The following is an 18,084-nucleotide window of genomic DNA, read 5'->3' as shown; positions in this document are numbered from 1 at the left end:
CTGCACCCTTATTAACAAACACACACACCCGCAGTACACACACACACCACTCACCCAGTCACACCTACAAATACTCACCACAGAATTCAGTCAGGAATGAGGTGACTTGAAGGACCGGCACTTAAACACATAAAAGCCTTGCCGAAGACAATGAAATTAAGCAGTAAGTCTTGTAGTATATCACTACTTGTAGAATTTGGACTTATAAAATGTTTATCATTATCTTTCATTTTAAAATGACAAAGGATACAGACATTTTGTTCCATAAATTATCATTTGATTATCCGCAGATGCAACACTGTTTTTATTTTGCATGCAGACTCCCTTGATCATTAGAAAATGGATGTGAACCAGTGATAGGATTCCACCAATGCAAAATATATTGCAGCTTTCTTTCATTGTACCTTCTGTAAGTTTTATGAATAAACAAAGCCACTGTACATATTAGTTGTTGTTGTTTTGGAATCTTGATGCTGCATTTGGTGCACCAGCAATGCTGCATGACAATCAAAAAAAAAAAACAAGGATGCAAATAAGGCACTGCTTAAAATGCTAGGATGCAGTTCCTATGAGAAACATTACACACTGGTTTTCCTTGGCCTGAGAAGGGAGGAGAAGGAAATGGGGACAGACGCAAGTTGTGCTTCATCATCATCATTTTTTTCAAACCTACCTCTGGTCTAATTTTCCATCCCTTTTATATCCAGTAAGTTCGAAGTCAGAGAAATCCAGGCTCCCCCCCCCCCCCCCCAAACGTGCACGCACGCATGCACACACGCACATCTATATTCAGTTAATCTCCATCTTTCTCCCAATGCTCAGTGTATTTGCCATGTATAGTTTTGCACTCTCTTTGCTCTTTCCTCTTCTAATCTCAATCAATCCATCCATCTACCCTCTCTATCCTCACTGCCCCCTGTTTTGCTCTCACAAGGCCTTTCCCAGGCCAAGCAGCCTGACCTCTCCAGCTTTCTACCTCTTGTCCCTGGGGGTAGGGGGTGACTGAAACCATTCCCAACCCACAGGACTTTCACTTTAATCTGAGTCTGTTAGTCAGAGAGAAGAAAGAAAGAACCAACTAGAGTTTCTCCGTGTGTGTGTGTGTATGTGTGTGTGACTGCTGACATCCTGATACCATCATATGCCACAAATTGCTTGCTTTAGGAAGAACCACAGCAAGACATGATGTAAAGCTTTAAGGTAGAGCAGGCCTCAGCTTCCCAAGACCTTCTCATGCGAGGAGTATGGCATGAAAGCGGCATTTAAAGCAGACCTGGGCTCCAGACACAATCACAACTCTAAAAACACATTGTGCTGGAGTTCACAGTTTCACACATATACTAAGTGTCAAGGAAAAAAAACAGTAATACAATGGGGCCGCAGCCTAAAACTGCACAAAGTATCAAAGGAGGGTTCACAAACCACAGACTATGAGGGGGGTTATCATCCATCATCTCCGTCTCCATGAGGTTTAAATTTAATTGTTGACACAACTCATTCCCTAAAAGTGCATGCATGCACGCACGCACACACACACACACACACACACACACACACACACACACACACACACACACACACACACACACACACACACACACACACACACACACACACACACACACACACACACACACACACACACACACACACACACACACACACACACACACACACACACACACACACACACAAGCTTAAACTAACACACAGTATATTACAACACAGCCCACAATGGATAGTCTTATTTTTGGAAAAGATATACAGCCCAGTGTTTCCCAGACTTGTTGGTTTCCTATCAGTCCACTAACTCCATTCCCATGACACTGAAGGTGTGAAGCTGCAGGCAAACCAAACCAACATCAAAGACTAGCGGGGTTTCAAGACAGACTCTTGTGGTACCTGAAACAGGACCAGGAAGCAGCACTTGAAAGGATGACCCTCGATTTGATGTTTTAGGACCCTCAATCTGTTGGTGACTAGAATGAATCCAGTAGGGCTCTGGTTCTAGTAGCTTAGGATCTGAGATACATTCACACCCCAGGATAATAACCAACTATGAAGCCAACAAGCACCCACTATTTCTTGACTCCAACTGTTTACCACGTGATGACACATACATTTCCAGTTCTTAGTCTTAGTGTGTCTCTGAAGCGCCCAGACAACAGACCACACACATTCATCATGCAGAGAGATAGCAATCATGTGCTGAAAAGTAGCTAAAATTATACAGTTAATAACCTAACATTACCAAAATCACAGGAGGGAAGAAAAGCATAATTTGTCTGAAAAACGTCTCGTGTCGTGCAGGATGTTGTTACAAAACCTGTCTAGGATGAAATACCTCTGATTTGCACATACTGTTTCATAACTGTCAAATATCTACCTGGGTCATGTTGTGGTGTCTGAACTTGTAGAATAAATTTTGCCACATAATGATTAAACTGTAGTCAAAAAAATCTAAGTCTGGATGCTATGATGTGATTTGGCTATGTAATTGAACTGGAAAAAAAAATCCAACAAACTAGGGACTAAATGTGGTCAGATGGCAACTGCTGGGTAATGAGCAGTAAACAAAAGACGGGCTCCAAGTTGGTCTGTTAAGTAACCCTCAAGATTGTCTCTTCTGGAAGTTGAACCAATCAAATCTCAGTATAAAAACAAGATGAAGAAAATAAAATGGGCTCCTGCCAAAAGGACTCATTTGTGATATCACATGAGAGGAAAAAGCATGACCACATGTGGAAGGGTTACCCCAAGCTGATGAATTGGGTTTTAGTGCAATGGTGTTGCGATAATAAAAACGTTGAAACATCTCAGCAATTTCTCCCTGACAGTTAATGGCAAAGTTGACAAGAGCTCTTTATCACCTACCATACCTGCAGTTTGGTTTAGATAGTCTTGCTATGTTGCACTGCCTGTTGAGTGTGAGAGAATCATCTATGATTCACCAAGCCCCAAAGTCTGAGGATCGCATTTCACTATCACAAGGGAAATCATTATACCATGACCACAGACACAAAGACAGCCATACCAGCAGTATCTTGGTTTCTCAAAACATGATTGCTAGGGCAGGTTCTCACAACATTTTCCTAAAGTTACCTATTGAGTTTTATTTCCCTGGTGGAACCAAAGTTGTGGGTAAATCCAGATGACATGGTTTCATGACAACACGCACTGGGAAAACAGAGTGAAATGATTGTTCATAACTACTTTCATATTTCTAATCACCAAACATCCAATGCATTCTTCAAACACTCAGTGTCTTGGCATGCACCAATTCTTTTCAGATGACCACATTGCACACACATTATCCACTTTCAAAGGGTGTATTTCAGTTTTCAGTGTGGTAATGCTGTCATTAGCTGACCCGAGCTTTGCCATTTCATTGCAAAGTATTCTGGCTCCCTTAGGAGACTATTTAGAAGCAGAGGGCAATCACTCACAGCAGCGCAGTCTGGTTGTGTGGCTACTGTGCTCCAAAAAACATGAGAAACTTCCTCTTTCTGTGCGTATGTTAGAGAGGAAGGCATCAGTAAGTGGTTCCCTCTCCCTGAGCGGCAGGGGAAAGTAGACCCTCTTGAGTGCCTCTCGGTTTCCCCACCTCCCTCCCCCATGAGGCAATAACGCAGTCAGACAGAAATACACACAAACACAATCACACACACACATATACACACACAGACACACACAGTGTGGTTTCTCCTCTGGAGGGGAACATAAACAGGGCTGTCTGTCTGCGAGCGGAGAGCTAGTTCTCATGACATCACCACCCAGCAGGAATGCACTGCTCTGCCCCGTCAAAACCCCTTCACTCGCCAGCGACTCACACACACACATACGCACATGCACATACAAAAAAACACATGTTGAATGATTTATGCATGTCCACATATTCACAGAGACGTGTACTATATTCACAAAACATGGCCAAATTGCATTCTGAACTATTTTCTCACATCTGGCATTATCATTCTTTGCAAGTGTTTTTCATTTCTCACAGCTCACATTGTCTTCCTTTGCATCTCTTGTTTTATCTTTATCTCTGTGTTTTGCTCACTCTTTGACCCTAATTTCTCATCCTCTCATGTCTGTAATGCCTGTACAGTCTGCAGGGTCAGACCACACGCAGACCGCAGAAACAGAGCATGACAGTCAAATGGCAATGTAATCAAATATAAGCACCGGAATATAGTGGTAGATAACCAATTATATATATATATATATATATATATATATATATATATATATATATATATAATCTCACCTAGAAGACAGAGAGAGAGAGAGAGAGAGAGAGCGAAAGAGTATGTGTGTGTGGTGTATGGGAAATTACGCACTACTTCATGTTTGGAGTAAAAGCCCTACTGAAGCTCTCCCTCTTTCCTTCTCACCTCTCTTCCTCAGTCTCTTACTCTTTCCTCCCTGCTATATCTCCTCCTGTCTCATCTTTCTTTTCCACCCCCCCCCATCCCCGTGGTGCTTATATATTTGTTCCTCCTTTTTCCATTCTCATGCTTCTCAACCTGTGACTGTAAATTTCTGGTGAATTCTTTCTTCTTCCTCCTCTGTCTCAGGCTTTTGGGGAAAGGAAGCAGCTTGGCTCTCAGACAATGGAACACATCAAAAAGCAGCACCAGCCTCACCAGCTTCACTCCCCCCCGCCACCACCACCAGCACACAAACACACACACACACACACACACGCACACTCATACACACACGCACACTCATACACCAAGACAAACAGGACATTCCAGCTGCCGGCTGCACCGGATTCCTCGCCTTGGCTAATCTGAAACGGAGGAGAGTGAGACTGGGAGTGGAGTGGCACAGGGAGGCAGGGTGAGAACTATGGCTGAGGGAAAGAGCAGGAGAGATGGAGAGAGAGAGAAAGATATCTGATTTGATTTTTAACATCACGTTTATTCATAAAAGTCAAATTACAAAATAATCACGTTGACACAAAATACAAAAGAGATTCACGTAAAGAGGATTTTCAATAGTACTGTGCGTTTTCTGAACAAAGAAATGTCTAACCTTTTAACAATTATCAAACAAAAAAAACAGACAAAATTAAGAAAAAAACAATTATCCGTTCTCCACAATCATCTCTTCTACAATCATGTCTTTTACTTTTTTCCTTACTTTTTTCAATCTATAAAGCTCTTGGTCTGTAAAAAAACTGGTTTGCCACTTCTTGTTTTACTGTTCAAAGACAGACTTACAGAGACAGAGAGAAAGAGAGAGAGAGCAAACGAGAGAGAGAGAAAGAGGGCAAGCAGAGGGTGAGAAAGACAGTAAGAGAGGGAGAGGAAGAAATATTGGGGTGCAAAACAGGGGAAATTTGAAAGTGGGGATTACAGATGGTGAGGTATGACTGGAAAGGATTTGTGAATCGTAAAATAATACGATGCTCCCATGGTCGACTGATGAAATATTCTCTTACTGGATACAAGTAGCATGCAAAATTAAATATGGTTCATTTCACCTATTTTGACAAACTCAAGTCTGGCATGTGTTAAATTCAATTGCAGCATAAAGACCGACTTTGACAGTGAGGATGATGTGATTCCATTGCAAGATAGCCTTTAGTTCTACCTTATATCCTGGAGTATGTGGGAATGCGATTAACTATGGCTTAAGGATCCATGTCTTATGGTTATGGCCTCCATGATTCCAGTACTGTACTTTCTCAGACCACAGCCATCACTGAACGCAGCCTCTATTATAATCTCAAAACATGCCTTCAAAGTTTCATCAATTTATCTTGTACAGCCATGACATGACAGCAGTGACAAAAATGTTCTTGCAATAGCTGACTTGATGTGTCTCCAAGGTCACACTGCCAACAGAGTGCACTCAAGGCAAAAACAGCACCACCAATTACAGTTGGCAACTTGAAGGGCAATAAATGTGATTAAATCAAACCTCATCCAAAAGGAAACAAAGACATGTGAGGCAAAAGTTCTGTCCTATGGGTTCTGTTGAAATACAAACAAACAAATATACAAACAAAAACAACTCACGTATCATCTGGATGTACTCCAGAATTTAACAGTACCATTTTTGGGCACATGCACCACACCTGGAACCCTGTCAAGCAGTTTATGAGTAAATGAGGCGTAACTTAACAATAAAGTTTGTGTCTGGAATTCACGATCTTGTGATCGTTGTCTGTTTTATTTTCTTGGGAATCCAGTCATTCATGTGTAATTGACAAACACAGTCCAAAAAGAGCTACACAGTGTGCCCTCGTTTCTCCCGTTTAATGGTTTCAGGAACCACACGCGATAAACAAATTCCGCGATAGAGCGACAAACTATTTAATTATTTACAGTAATTTAAACATTTATGAACCCTCCCCATACTGATATTAAACCACCTTCCATCTGTATTACTTTTTCCCACATTCTTATCGACTGTTTTTGTGTCTCACGTAAGTCCCGACACTCAAGGAACAGAGCGCACTTCCGGATGCTGTCAGCTGACCACCTACCAAAGATACGCGATGAGGTGAAGTCGTGTGTGTTGATGCCCAAATGCGCACTTGTTGAAATGTCTTCTTCTCCTTTTGGCTTTTCCCTTCAGGGCTCGCCACAGCGAATCAGTTGCCTCCATCTAACCCGGTCTTCTGCATCCTCTTCTCTCACACCAACTACCTTCATGTCCTCTTCCACTACATCCATAAACCTCCTCTTAGGTCTTCCTCTAGGCCTCCTGCCTGGCAGTTCAAAACTCAGCATCCTTCTACCAAAATATTCACTATCTCTCCTCTGGACATGTCCAAACCATCTCAGTCTGGCCTCTCTGACTTTATCTCCAAAACCTCTAACATGGGCTGTCCCTCTGATTTACTCATTCCTGATCCTATCCATTCACTGTATTGAAATGTAAACTTTAAAAAAAACAACAACACACTCCTGATTCCCCCTCTGTATTTAATGGACTAAATGCATGCATTTCAAACTAACTCCAGTCTATCAAGGGGCAATATGCGATTAGGGTTAGCATGACAAAAGAACTGGGGTGTGCATAACTGTAAACTCTCACAAGATGTGCAACACCCCCCCCAAGGCGGAATGGAATCACCCACACCATTCATAGCCAGTCACAGAGAAATTCACCGTATGTGCCAAATGTTCTAAAAAAATGTAATTAGTTTTTGTGTACTCAAAAAGTAAAAAAACTGTATTAAGAGGTTGGCTGTTCTCATAGTCAAACCAAGCCATCCCAAGGAACGTTGCAAAGGGTGGAATACAAGCTTCTTGACTTATAACTCACACATAACACATGCACACAGACACACATCATGCATGCATATGCAAACACAGGTGTCATTGTGCTGCTATGCTATCCTGGGGCCATCTAGACTGTGGGAAAAAAGAAGCAAGCACGATTTCTTAAAGACGAGACACTCGGTGAGTGACAGCTCATCTTTTTTCTTATCTTTCCATGTGTATGTGAATCTACTTATGAACTAGTGTATGTGCCTGCTCAGACAGCCATGAATATCAGCTTCAGAATGAGACATGAACATGAAATATACTGCCAAGAAACATCTAACAATTCTGTTCCGTTTCCTGAAAATAAAAATATTACATTATAATAGTTCACAATGAGCTGTAAGATCAAAGACAGGAAAGAGATGACCATATGTCACAGATGTCCTTAAAGCCTGGGTTTTATAATTATTATTATTATTTCAACCACACATAATCGGCATATAGACTACTCTGCTCATCATAAGAAATATAACAAATATAAAATATATACAACTACACAGAATGATCACTTGGTGCAAGACTTTTTCTCCTTTAAATGATTTCTTCATGAACACCGGTGTGTATCAGAAAACTGCACAGGTATACAGTCATGTCTCTGAAGAAAACAGAGACCACATTTCATTCTAGAGAGAAATCTTTCCTCATCCCCTGAGTAATGCATGGAAAGATTCATATCTGTGCTCATGTCTTCCTTATCCATTCACAATAAAATCTTGTGTTGGAATGACAGAACAATCACCATATCTGAGTGGACTCCCCTACTGATGGACGCACTGCTCTGTCACCAGACAAGATGCACATGAGTCGCCCATAACTGCACCCATTAACCGTCACATGTAGCTGACTGAGTGACTTTTGGGACACTTGAGCATAACTTTCTCCCACTGGAAGGGGGAAGTCAACGTGTGCAACAAGATGCAAGGCCCTCACCACAGACAGAGGGAAATATTTGGGATGGTTTCATTTGGAATGTCTCGGCGTTCCTGTAGAATGCCCCCCCCCCCCTTCTTTTCCATACCTCGTTATTACAACTCCCCCCCCCCCCCCCCCGCCGCCGGAAACTCACTAGTGTGAGAGAAAACTGAAACAAGCTGACAGGCTAACAGTTTGTGACTAGAAACACCATGTGCATGTGAGGACGTATGCAGAGGTCTGTGTGGTGTTTCTGTTTTCACGCATGCTAACATCCTCTCACCGACTACCCCTCGCTCACTCACACACGCACAGAAATACACACAGAGCCAGTTAAGGATAATTTTAAACATGTCTCAACCTCTCACATTCCTCATGTTTCTCAGCCCGCGGCTTTCTCTGTAGATCAAAGGACAGACAAGTCTGTCTATCGCCTCACCCTCCTCCACCCCTCCTCCTCTGTCAATGCCACCTTTCTCTCCGTCACTCTCTCTTCCTCTCACACTTTTTTTCCATCTACTCTGCGATCATTTCTCACATAATCTGTGTTATTCCATCATCCATCATTCTCCACCACTCCCTGTTGTTTTTGTCTTTCTCCTCATGTCCAACTAAATTGGTTCTTCTCTTTGGTTTTCCGTGCCGTTCTCCTTTTCTCTCTCTTTCTACCTCCCTGCCATCACCTCTGTTCTCATTTCTCTCCCTCCCTCACCCTTTTCCTTCCCCCAAAGCCCTCATCTCTCCCACCCCTCCCCTTGTGGTGTGGCAGTTCCTGTTGCTCTTGTTTTCACTTCCCCAGCAGTCTGGTGCGTGGGAACCAGCATTACTGCTGCATTCATGTCTGCGACTGTGAGTATGTGCATCTGTGAGCGAGTCTGTGCGCTCTTCACTGCTGCTTGTGTGCACAGAACTACTGAGGTGACTCAGTTTGTGAATGTGTGTCAATATTTACTCGTCAACTGGGTTTTGAGTGTGCATATTATTTCAAGAGATAGTATTTGGTTTCATGCTACATCTCCGAACATTAGTGTACCTGTGTTTGTGTGTAAAATATAAATACAGTAGACATTAGCTGTACGTACAGGATACAGCTGAAACAAGGAAACTGTAATGCACCTGCTGCACCCTCTTCGTATGTCCACACATGGGGAGTTCACACACATAAAACATTTCTTCTGCGCTTATAAATGTCACAAATAAGTTGTTAATAGCATGCTCACTTCTAGCATCTTTCATTTGTGTTAAAAGGAAGTGACAAATGGCAGGGTTGTGTACTTACAAGAATCCTGAAAGTGAATACACACCACAATGCATGCATTACACTGCAATATAGCTTATTGTACTTTGTAAATAATCCTGGTTCATAGGTCTGTGTTCATCTTTCTACTTCCTCTTTCTACTTACAAACACTTAGGCTTGTAAGTACAATTCTCACATGTAAACTATTAATAAAATAGTGTATCAATAATTTGTTAAACCTGAATATGAGACAATTATCTCATAGTTTGGTAACAATGTCATATTTCACTTACAACTCTTTTGCCATGATGTACGTGTCTCACTGAAGGGCATGTTCAGATTGCTGCGTGGTTTACACTGAAGAACTTTCTGCCTTGTATTTTTGAATGTCAAAGTTGTGGTTTGCACTCTTCCGAAATGACAAGGCCTGACTGGGGACATGGGGTGTGCACTGATATGCAGCAAAAAACACTAACAAAACCTGCAGGGTGGAAAATCAGGACCATGATTCTGTCACCTGAACTCAGGATTACTTCAGTGGTAGCCAAAAAAAAAAAAAGAGAAGAAAAATTAATGTCACAGAAAAAAAAAACCTATATGCCGATATAAATGCAGCTTTATAACAGATTCATGCATTTGGACATGTGTTTTGCCATGATCATGCTTATTCTTAACACTAAATATGACCATCTCAGTAAGAATTCATTCAGATATACAAATGTACACCTATTTAAGAAATCATCAAAACTGAGTGGAGACGTTACTGAGGAACACATCTTATGATCCCTGTAGCTAATTTGTCTGAAAATTCTTTATTCCTACACTAACCATTTCTTTTAAACATACAAATTTAAACAAACATTTAAGTTGTTATACATCGTGATTATTGTTATTATTATTATTTATTATTATTATTATTATTCAGATAAATTCAAACATATATACTCTTTCCCTTTGCTGACTGAGATTAATTTCTTCCCGAGTTACTCTGACGATGAGGAAAGTTGTTTAGTAGGTGTAAGTGTGCAAAAAAGAATACATTCATACGGTGACAAACATCCCTGTTGGTCCTATTGATTCACAGGGAGAAACAATAACCCTTTCCTACTTTACACACATGTACTCAAAGCTATGGTTAATATCTTGTTCCATGTGCTGTTTTTTACTTCTCTTTTCTAATGACATTCATCTGTGGTGTGTGTGCATGAGGGGGAAACACACAAAGGGAGAGTAGAAACCGACCCATCTATTGATAACCAGCAAGCTTTACAATCAGATAACAAAGGGGTTAACTTCGCCTGGGTGGGCCACAGAGAAGCTCTCAGGGAAATTCATGCAACCCCCCCCCAAACACACACACACACACACACACACACACACACACACACACACACACACACACACACACACACACACACACACACACACACACACACGTATTAATTAATAATATTTTACAGCACAAATCTTTTAAGAAGAGCGCTTGAATATAATCATTGTCATAGTTGATGATGATTGACAGTTTATGGAATCAAAGGTTGGTTCGTTTTGATTCATTTTGAAGGTCAAGGATTCTACATTAGACTAAGGCAGACATGATTATGATCTGGTAAAGGTTGTAAAATATTACCCAAATGCAGTGTTTTCTCAGGTTTGTTTTCTGAGATGATGGGAAAGATCAGAGGCAGGCGTGTCTGGTGGTATGTCACACGTAATTCACATTTGGCCTTACTGTAGCCATAATATCAAAGTGCCAGCTGTCAAGTGTGATAATAGGAAAGGTATTTGAGTCACCATTTGGCTACTGGCAGATTTCTTTTTTTTCAATGCTTGTGAATGAGTGTGTTTTCACCATCATTTTATCATCAAGGCAGGAGGTAGAAATCAAGGTGGTCCAGGGTGTTCACATTTTGGTTCAGAGACAAATGCACCCAGCGGTGTATCTCTACACATTTGTGTCACCCCCCACACAAGGAGCCTGCCAGGACACCCACGTTTATTAACGTAAGCACCTCTCTAACAGACACGCAAACATAGTTGGACATGCAGGTTTGCCACCCATTGAGAAATTTATAGGTCAGGTACCGTAAATCTGCAGCAAACAACCTGAAGAACAAACCTTTTTTCAGGCTCCACAAACATGGTCAGGCGGGAATTTATGTGAAAGAGTAAATTCAAATATAACTATTTTTCTCCTTTATAAAATATTTCTCTCTCATTTGCCTGGTTAAATTCCGTTCTAAATGCTTGTGTACGAATTGTCTAAGAAATGTTTAATTCTTAATTCACTGATAGATTTGTCTAAAAGTCAAATATTCTTTCTTTAAATTTTTCACCAGTATGGTCCAGGTTGTGAAGGTAACTTATACATCCTTCTTTCAGTTATACCCTGGAGATGCTCCTGGCGTCCCAGGGCTACTCGTAGGCCATAATCCATTTCAGCCTCTACTGGTTCAGCTTCTGGTGTGGACATCCAAAGAACACCCCCACAGAGAGGTCACGCAGAGGGTGGACTGATTGCATACCCAAACACTCAACTAGCCATCTTGATATTTGCACGTTGTTATGTCACCATAATCGTCAACAGTGTATTAGTAGGAAAAAAAGCCAGACCTCATGCAAAGATGAACGTCCTAGCCAGTTCATTTCAACAAGATATAATAAGGAAGTTTTATTTTTTTTACCTGGCAACGGCTGAAAATATCACCAGGAGTGGGCTGGACATTGAAGTGTCTGAGGACTCGGACAGCCTGGTCTCTGGCCTTCTCTGAACAGTCCAGGGACAGACAGCGGCCCTCCCCAACCTGGGACCGAAGCTATCGGGGGACAAAAAGACAGCATGTGAACACAGCCTAACAAGAAAAAAATTAAAAATTACAAAATTACAAAAAAGAAGCTTGGACACACCTAATGCATTGCAATTCTATAGAGTGGAGTTCACATTAGGTAGTACTTACACTTTGGAACGGTTGTCCACAGGTGAGTATGACACGGCCTTCAGCTTGTGCCAGCTGACACACACCAAATATTCAAAAGAACAAAAGGCAGGAATCATAAAAAAAGTTTTGGACACAACAAGATTGATAAAACATGCAGTATTTTGCAAATTAGGCAATCTTGTTTTTGATAAAGATTTTTCCTCCATTGGTGACTACTACTATTTTCACTATATTTAAATATTGTATGTTTTTTTGCTTAGCTCTGTGTTATATGATTATTGCTGTCAGTTTCTACAACTTGTGGTGCAGGGTATAAATCCCATTTTTTACAGATTCTTACAAAATTGCTGCATGATCAGTCATTTTGGATCTTTTTATTTCTTTAAAAACCAAATGATGTCTCCCCACCCCCATGGCTAGGCTCTATTGCCAGATTTGTGCTTTGGTGCGATTATCTGCATGTAAGGTAATCTTCATCTTTGGCTGCTAACTAACCTTTGCAGCTACTCTGTGGTCATCAGTGTTCTCCAACATGATCACATCAACTCCTAAACAGCGAAGGTACCTCCCAAGTCCTTGCAGCATGTTATCACACACCACCCGCAACTGCTGGGGGGCTAGAGGCGGGGACTCTTCTGAGGGCTTCTCCCCACATAGGAGGCCTTTCTCTGTGTCAGAGCGAGACTGACTGACCCTTTGAGCCCTCTGACATTCCTAAATGGACAGAGACAATAATGTGATACTTAACTGATCCCCACAGGGGGGGGTTCTTTTCACTTGCAGCTAAATTTGCAGAGGTCATTGTACTGGGTTAGCTATACGACTTCACCCTGGAGCAAATAGGAGCTGCTGAAGTTTCTTGGTCTAATGCATACTGTCTCTTGATTGAGCTGGAAACTTTCTTGGAGAATCTTGGAGATTACCAGAAACAACTACTGTACATGTTGCTAACTGTATTAGCACAATAGTTATTACAATTTGAAATGGCTTTGCTCTACATCAGGAATGCATATGTAGTCACAAACACAAAACAACCTACCAACATTCCACTGACCAATACTGGAAAGATGTGATGAAACATTTTCGAATGGAAGTTAAAATCTTTTTTGGTGTTCTTCAAGTTTAGTCAAAGAAAAGTGTACATGTGTGTTTACATGATTTAACACTGCAGTATTGAGAGTACAACTATTATCCAAACAATATGAAACATAAACTCATCAAAGTCACAATCAAGAACAGACCAAATAGCAGAGTAGCAGCCACAATAGCAGACTCTGGCTTGTATGGCTTTAATTGTAAAAAAATCTAAATGTATGGCATCTGACCAAAAAAACAAAAGAAGAACAATCTGTTCCCCACATCACATGCTATACTTTGTGTTGATCTGCCTTAAAACTTTTATTTGTGTATTTTCACATCCTAGCCTAATAAAACTCATGGACAATTAGTAACTGGACTTCTCACGTCTTTCACTTGGGCCTGATCCATTTGCTCAGTCTGATTGGCCTTTTTCTTCTTGTCTCCACTATTCCCCAACTGACTTGAAGTAATACCGCGCAGGTTAGCTGGTAGGCCAAAGCATGCTGGGTTTCTGGCAAGGACCGAGTACACATCCAGCAAACAGTAGGCATCGGCCACTACAGTCGAGTTAGGAAACATGAAGAGATGGGAGGTAATTATTTGTTGGACGTTTCTTATAACAGAATAATCTTTGACATTTGCTAATGAAAATAAAAATGGCAGTTTGGGCCTAATATCTTACCTGCATATCTAATTTGACTGGTGCGCAGTGGTCGTCTCTCCCAGTTGGACATCTGTTCAGTCTTGTCTAGTGGCTTTCCTAAGATTTGTTGGACCAGCAAACTGAGACCTTTTTCTGCAGAGTCCTCCCCTACAAGCACCTCCTTTGGTCCATCTTGAGTCATTTTGATCTTATTACGCTGGATCTACAAAAAGCATTATAGACATGAATGATAGACATAAATAGGATTTCTCCACTATTTGGCATAATCTTGGGCCCCACAACACACATTTTTCAACATTTTATCCTGCCACACATCATCTTTGAACCGGACATTCCTTGTGAGTATTTTTCGGACTCCTCAAATCCTGCAACTTGCAGCCTACACCAGCAGATGGTGAAGTGACCATAGCAGTTACAGTACCATATCGCCATTTCCACATTCTTATCCATCTCAGAGACCATGAGTTCAGCTACATGCATCTCAAAAAAACCCACTGGAACACAGCTGCAATATGTACGTGAGTTATGACCAAATACAAACAACAGCAGCAAACAAGAAACCATTGCGGCTGTATTAAAAATACATTTGGCTTAAATAATGATAAAGCATTACTTTGATAAACTAATAGTATCTCCACTATTGACATTTCCAAAAAAATCGAATCAGATGTAATTTGTTTGAAGTTATGTAAATGACAGGATATGTTACCTTCTGGTGTATATTAAGAAGATCAAGCGTCCCCTCCAGCTTCAATGGCTCCTTTAAAAACTGCTGCCAGGTGGCCAAAACACATTTGATATCCCCTGACATACCATAACCTGAATGGGAAGACACGAGAAAAGTTACAGACAGAAAATCAAACAGGCACTTCAGAATTGGTTTTTCATGTTAGTCAAGTCTGTTTCTTACCCAGTTTAAGAACATTTTTCCTGGAGAACAAGTTCCTGATGAAGCTAACAGTTTCAGGGTGATGACAGAATCCCTTTTCACAAAGGTCTAATAAGAAAACTTGATCAGAAATCGCAAGCTGTATAAGGGAAACTTGAGTTGGGTTACAGCCAAATTTGGGCGGCCATTCCATGTCAACTCCTACTATAGTCTCTTCCTAAAAAAGAAACGAGACAGTGGTTAACACAGCGAACATTCACTCATGATTAAGTTAGACAAGAGACTCAAAACTTAATCAAGAAATTACCCCTCTGTACCTTCAGCACAATGTTTTGACATTTCTGGAGGGCTTCCAGTGTGTCTACAAAATGAACTTTGTCTTTGGCTAGTGGCACCTGGTAGAATTTCTCACAGTGAGATTGAGATGGCATCCACTCAGTTTGTACTGAATTGCTGGCAGATATTTGTCTATGAAGAAATGAGAAATGTATCAATATGTGTGTATTCAATGAGTATGTGAAATAAAAAGCACATAAATCACTCAAGGCAAAAATAAAAGAGCATAGATTGCAAAATTTAAATGATGGGAACATGCTGCAACTCTTCCGCTCCTCAGTCCGTTATACCACAAGTTGCCTCAGAGGATATGTTTGTTACTCACAGTACATGAGGAGGTAGACTCTGTTGGGTCTCCCAGACCCCAAAGGGAAGTTGATTTCTGGGAATGCTGTATCTCACCGACCACTGAGCGGCAGTTTGGATGGTACAATACTTCACCAACATCTTCACTAAATGAATCTGCAACTCAAAGTCATCTGCCACCACATACTGTAAATACATGTTATTAATTAGGATTAATATAAATATGACACATGGTATCTTTACACATTAACAGACACACACACACTTGCATCACCCACCTGTACATGGTCACACCAGTTCTCCTCTGACATGCTTCTCTAAAGAAAACCAGGAGACAGAATGTATATTACTTAACTATGTGAGAGCACAATTAAATTACCAGGTGAAATTATTTTCACTTATTCCAGAGCTTCTTTCAGCATCTCTAGAATCTAAAATCGTCCCATTATTCGTATTTTCAGAAAATGATATGTTAACAGCTTTTATTGGCTAAAAGGGAAGAATTACAAACATTTTGACAATGATTTAAGGTGACAAATTTGGAATTACATGACTGTGAAAACAGTGGGTGTAGAGAAGTCAGATTTACTTGTTTTTAATGTAATGAAACCACATTAACCTCTGTTGCTTAAATATTAAAAACTCTGTGAAAAGTTTTGTATTTTCAGCAACTTGAGTTGGTGTACATTCTTATGCATCCAGGCCAATGTAATCCTTGAAGTTTGAATCTGAATCTGCTGAATTTCGCTTTGTCCTCTGAGCAAATATATGAGCCAGCCAGGTATGTCTCATCTCCTCGAGTTTAAAACCTTTATTTTAGACTTCTCTTCTGTCTTGTATTCATATAACACTCGTGTCAGGGAGGTCAAGTCCTCACTTTCCTTTCACCTCGGTTTTTTCAAGAAGTTCCCACCACAGAATTGAGGGCAGATTCTGCACTCATTTCAATGCTGGGAGTAAGTTCTCACATTCTAACGAGAATAACGAACTTGTGGTTGAGTGTGTCTGTAAGTGACTCAAGCTGCATGACAATACTAGAATAAAGAGGATGAGATGTTTGGGAAGTTAAAAAAATTCAGAAAATGAACATGATGAGGTGTAATTACATGACAAGGATTTTTTTGGTGCAATTAATATCACCTGAAGCTCAAAACAGTATCAGCAAAACCAATGAACTTGTGTGTGTAGGTTCACTCAAAGGAACACAACATCAACTAAGTCTGATTCCATGTACTGTATGTGTTAGAATATGTTCTTGAGTCAGAGCAATCATCCTTGAAACCCACTAGATGTTAGTGTCAGATTTTAAGACAGTCCCTCAATGTTTTACTCACCTCCACAAATCTTGCATACATGAGGAAACGCAAAGAGTCCAATCTCCTTTTGTGAACAGCATTGGGACACAGCCCTGTATCAAAAAGACAATGAAAAAATTACTCCGGTCTGAGGTGTCCACCCAAACCTGATCAACCACAGATTTGCACAGTAACACACCTTGCTCAATATTAAATTTCTCCATTAATCTGAAGACTTGTTTGGTGAGAACTTTGGGATGGATCTGGTCCTTCCACACTTTCAACAGAGACAAATTAGGGAATTTCCTGTGGAAAAACATGCAGACACAGACCATATGAGATTGTGCAACATCACTCTATGACACATATGGTTCACATGTTCAAACATGAACCCTACTTGGTTATGTCCAGCACACTGAAGGTAGGGTGGCACCACGAGTCTAGCAGTATCACCAGTTGTTTTTCTAGATGACTGTGGCCTGTAACATATGACTCTGCCAATGGAAATTTATTCTGCACGATCAGTGGCACACACATCTGTAGAAGATCAGAGATGATCATTTCAAAAACTTGATGTTCAACACATACCATGTATGCTTATATAGTACTTTCACTACTCAAACACAAACAAAATAAATGTTACACAGAAATGTCTTCTGTGATTGTTTCATCTCACCTCCTCCATGTCCAGCTCTTTTTGTAACTGCAGCTTAATGCTGATCACTGCTGCCTGTGGAAAAACATGACGTGCAAATGAGAACAGAAAATCTGTTTCAGTATTCATTTCACTTTTGCTAAACATCAAGTGAGGCACACACACCTCTTTGTAGCACATGAGACCCTGCAGCCTCATGATGTGTAGTCGGAGCACAGCTGGGTCCAGTGATCTGAGCTGGTAGATGTTTATGAGGCTGTCTATAAAGTTGGACTGGGCATCCACTAACAAACTCAGGGCCTGCCTTTGGAGTGCCGCTGACTGCTGCTCCGTTAAGGAGCTCAGGGTCACCTGGCCGAGAGACACAAGAGGTGACAAACCAAAAATCAGGATTACAAACATGGAAAAGCGATAGAGGAGCTCGGACACAAAGCAATAACTGCAGGAACTAGCAAACCTGATCTCACATGCCTCGGCGCTGCA

The 18,084-nt window shown here is 40.9% G+C and overlaps 1 protein-coding gene across 3 annotated transcripts in view; it reads right to left on the bottom strand.

Annotated features, from left to right (window-relative positions):
* The window catches only part of exd3 (exonuclease 3'-5' domain containing 3), a 37,403-nt gene that overhangs the window by 13,439 nt on the left and 5,880 nt on the right, over positions 1-18,084 (bottom strand). For 2 of the 3 annotated variants that reach the window (XM_068334654.1, XM_068334655.1), the window contains 15 exons: positions 17,767-17,952; positions 17,623-17,676; positions 17,344-17,483; positions 17,146-17,252; positions 16,986-17,059; positions 15,930-15,968; positions 15,671-15,837; positions 15,327-15,477; positions 15,031-15,226; positions 14,830-14,939; positions 14,139-14,322; positions 13,841-14,013; positions 12,872-13,090; positions 12,395-12,448; positions 12,122-12,253 (listed from right to left, as the gene is read on the bottom strand). In XM_068334654.1, the coding sequence (XP_068190755.1) occupies positions 12,122-12,253; positions 12,395-12,448; positions 12,872-13,090; positions 13,841-14,013; positions 14,139-14,322; positions 14,830-14,939; positions 15,031-15,226; positions 15,327-15,477; positions 15,671-15,837; positions 15,930-15,968; positions 16,986-17,059; positions 17,146-17,252; positions 17,344-17,483; positions 17,623-17,676; positions 17,767-17,952 (1,986 nt within the window). The remainder of the gene's footprint in view (positions 1-12,121; positions 12,254-12,394; positions 12,449-12,871; positions 13,091-13,840; positions 14,014-14,138; positions 14,323-14,829; positions 14,940-15,030; positions 15,227-15,326; positions 15,478-15,670; positions 15,838-15,929; positions 15,969-16,985; positions 17,060-17,145; positions 17,253-17,343; positions 17,484-17,622; positions 17,677-17,766; positions 17,953-18,084) is intronic. The other variant, XM_068334656.1, reaches the window with a different exon arrangement.

The sequence above is a fragment of the Antennarius striatus genome, chromosome 15 (assembly GCF_040054535.1).
Source record: "Antennarius striatus isolate MH-2024 chromosome 15, ASM4005453v1, whole genome shotgun sequence".
NCBI lineage: Eukaryota > Metazoa > Chordata > Actinopteri > Lophiiformes > Antennariidae > Antennarius > Antennarius striatus.
Note: the sequence above shows the minus strand (reverse complement) of the source record. Positions and strands in the feature narration are given on the sequence as shown.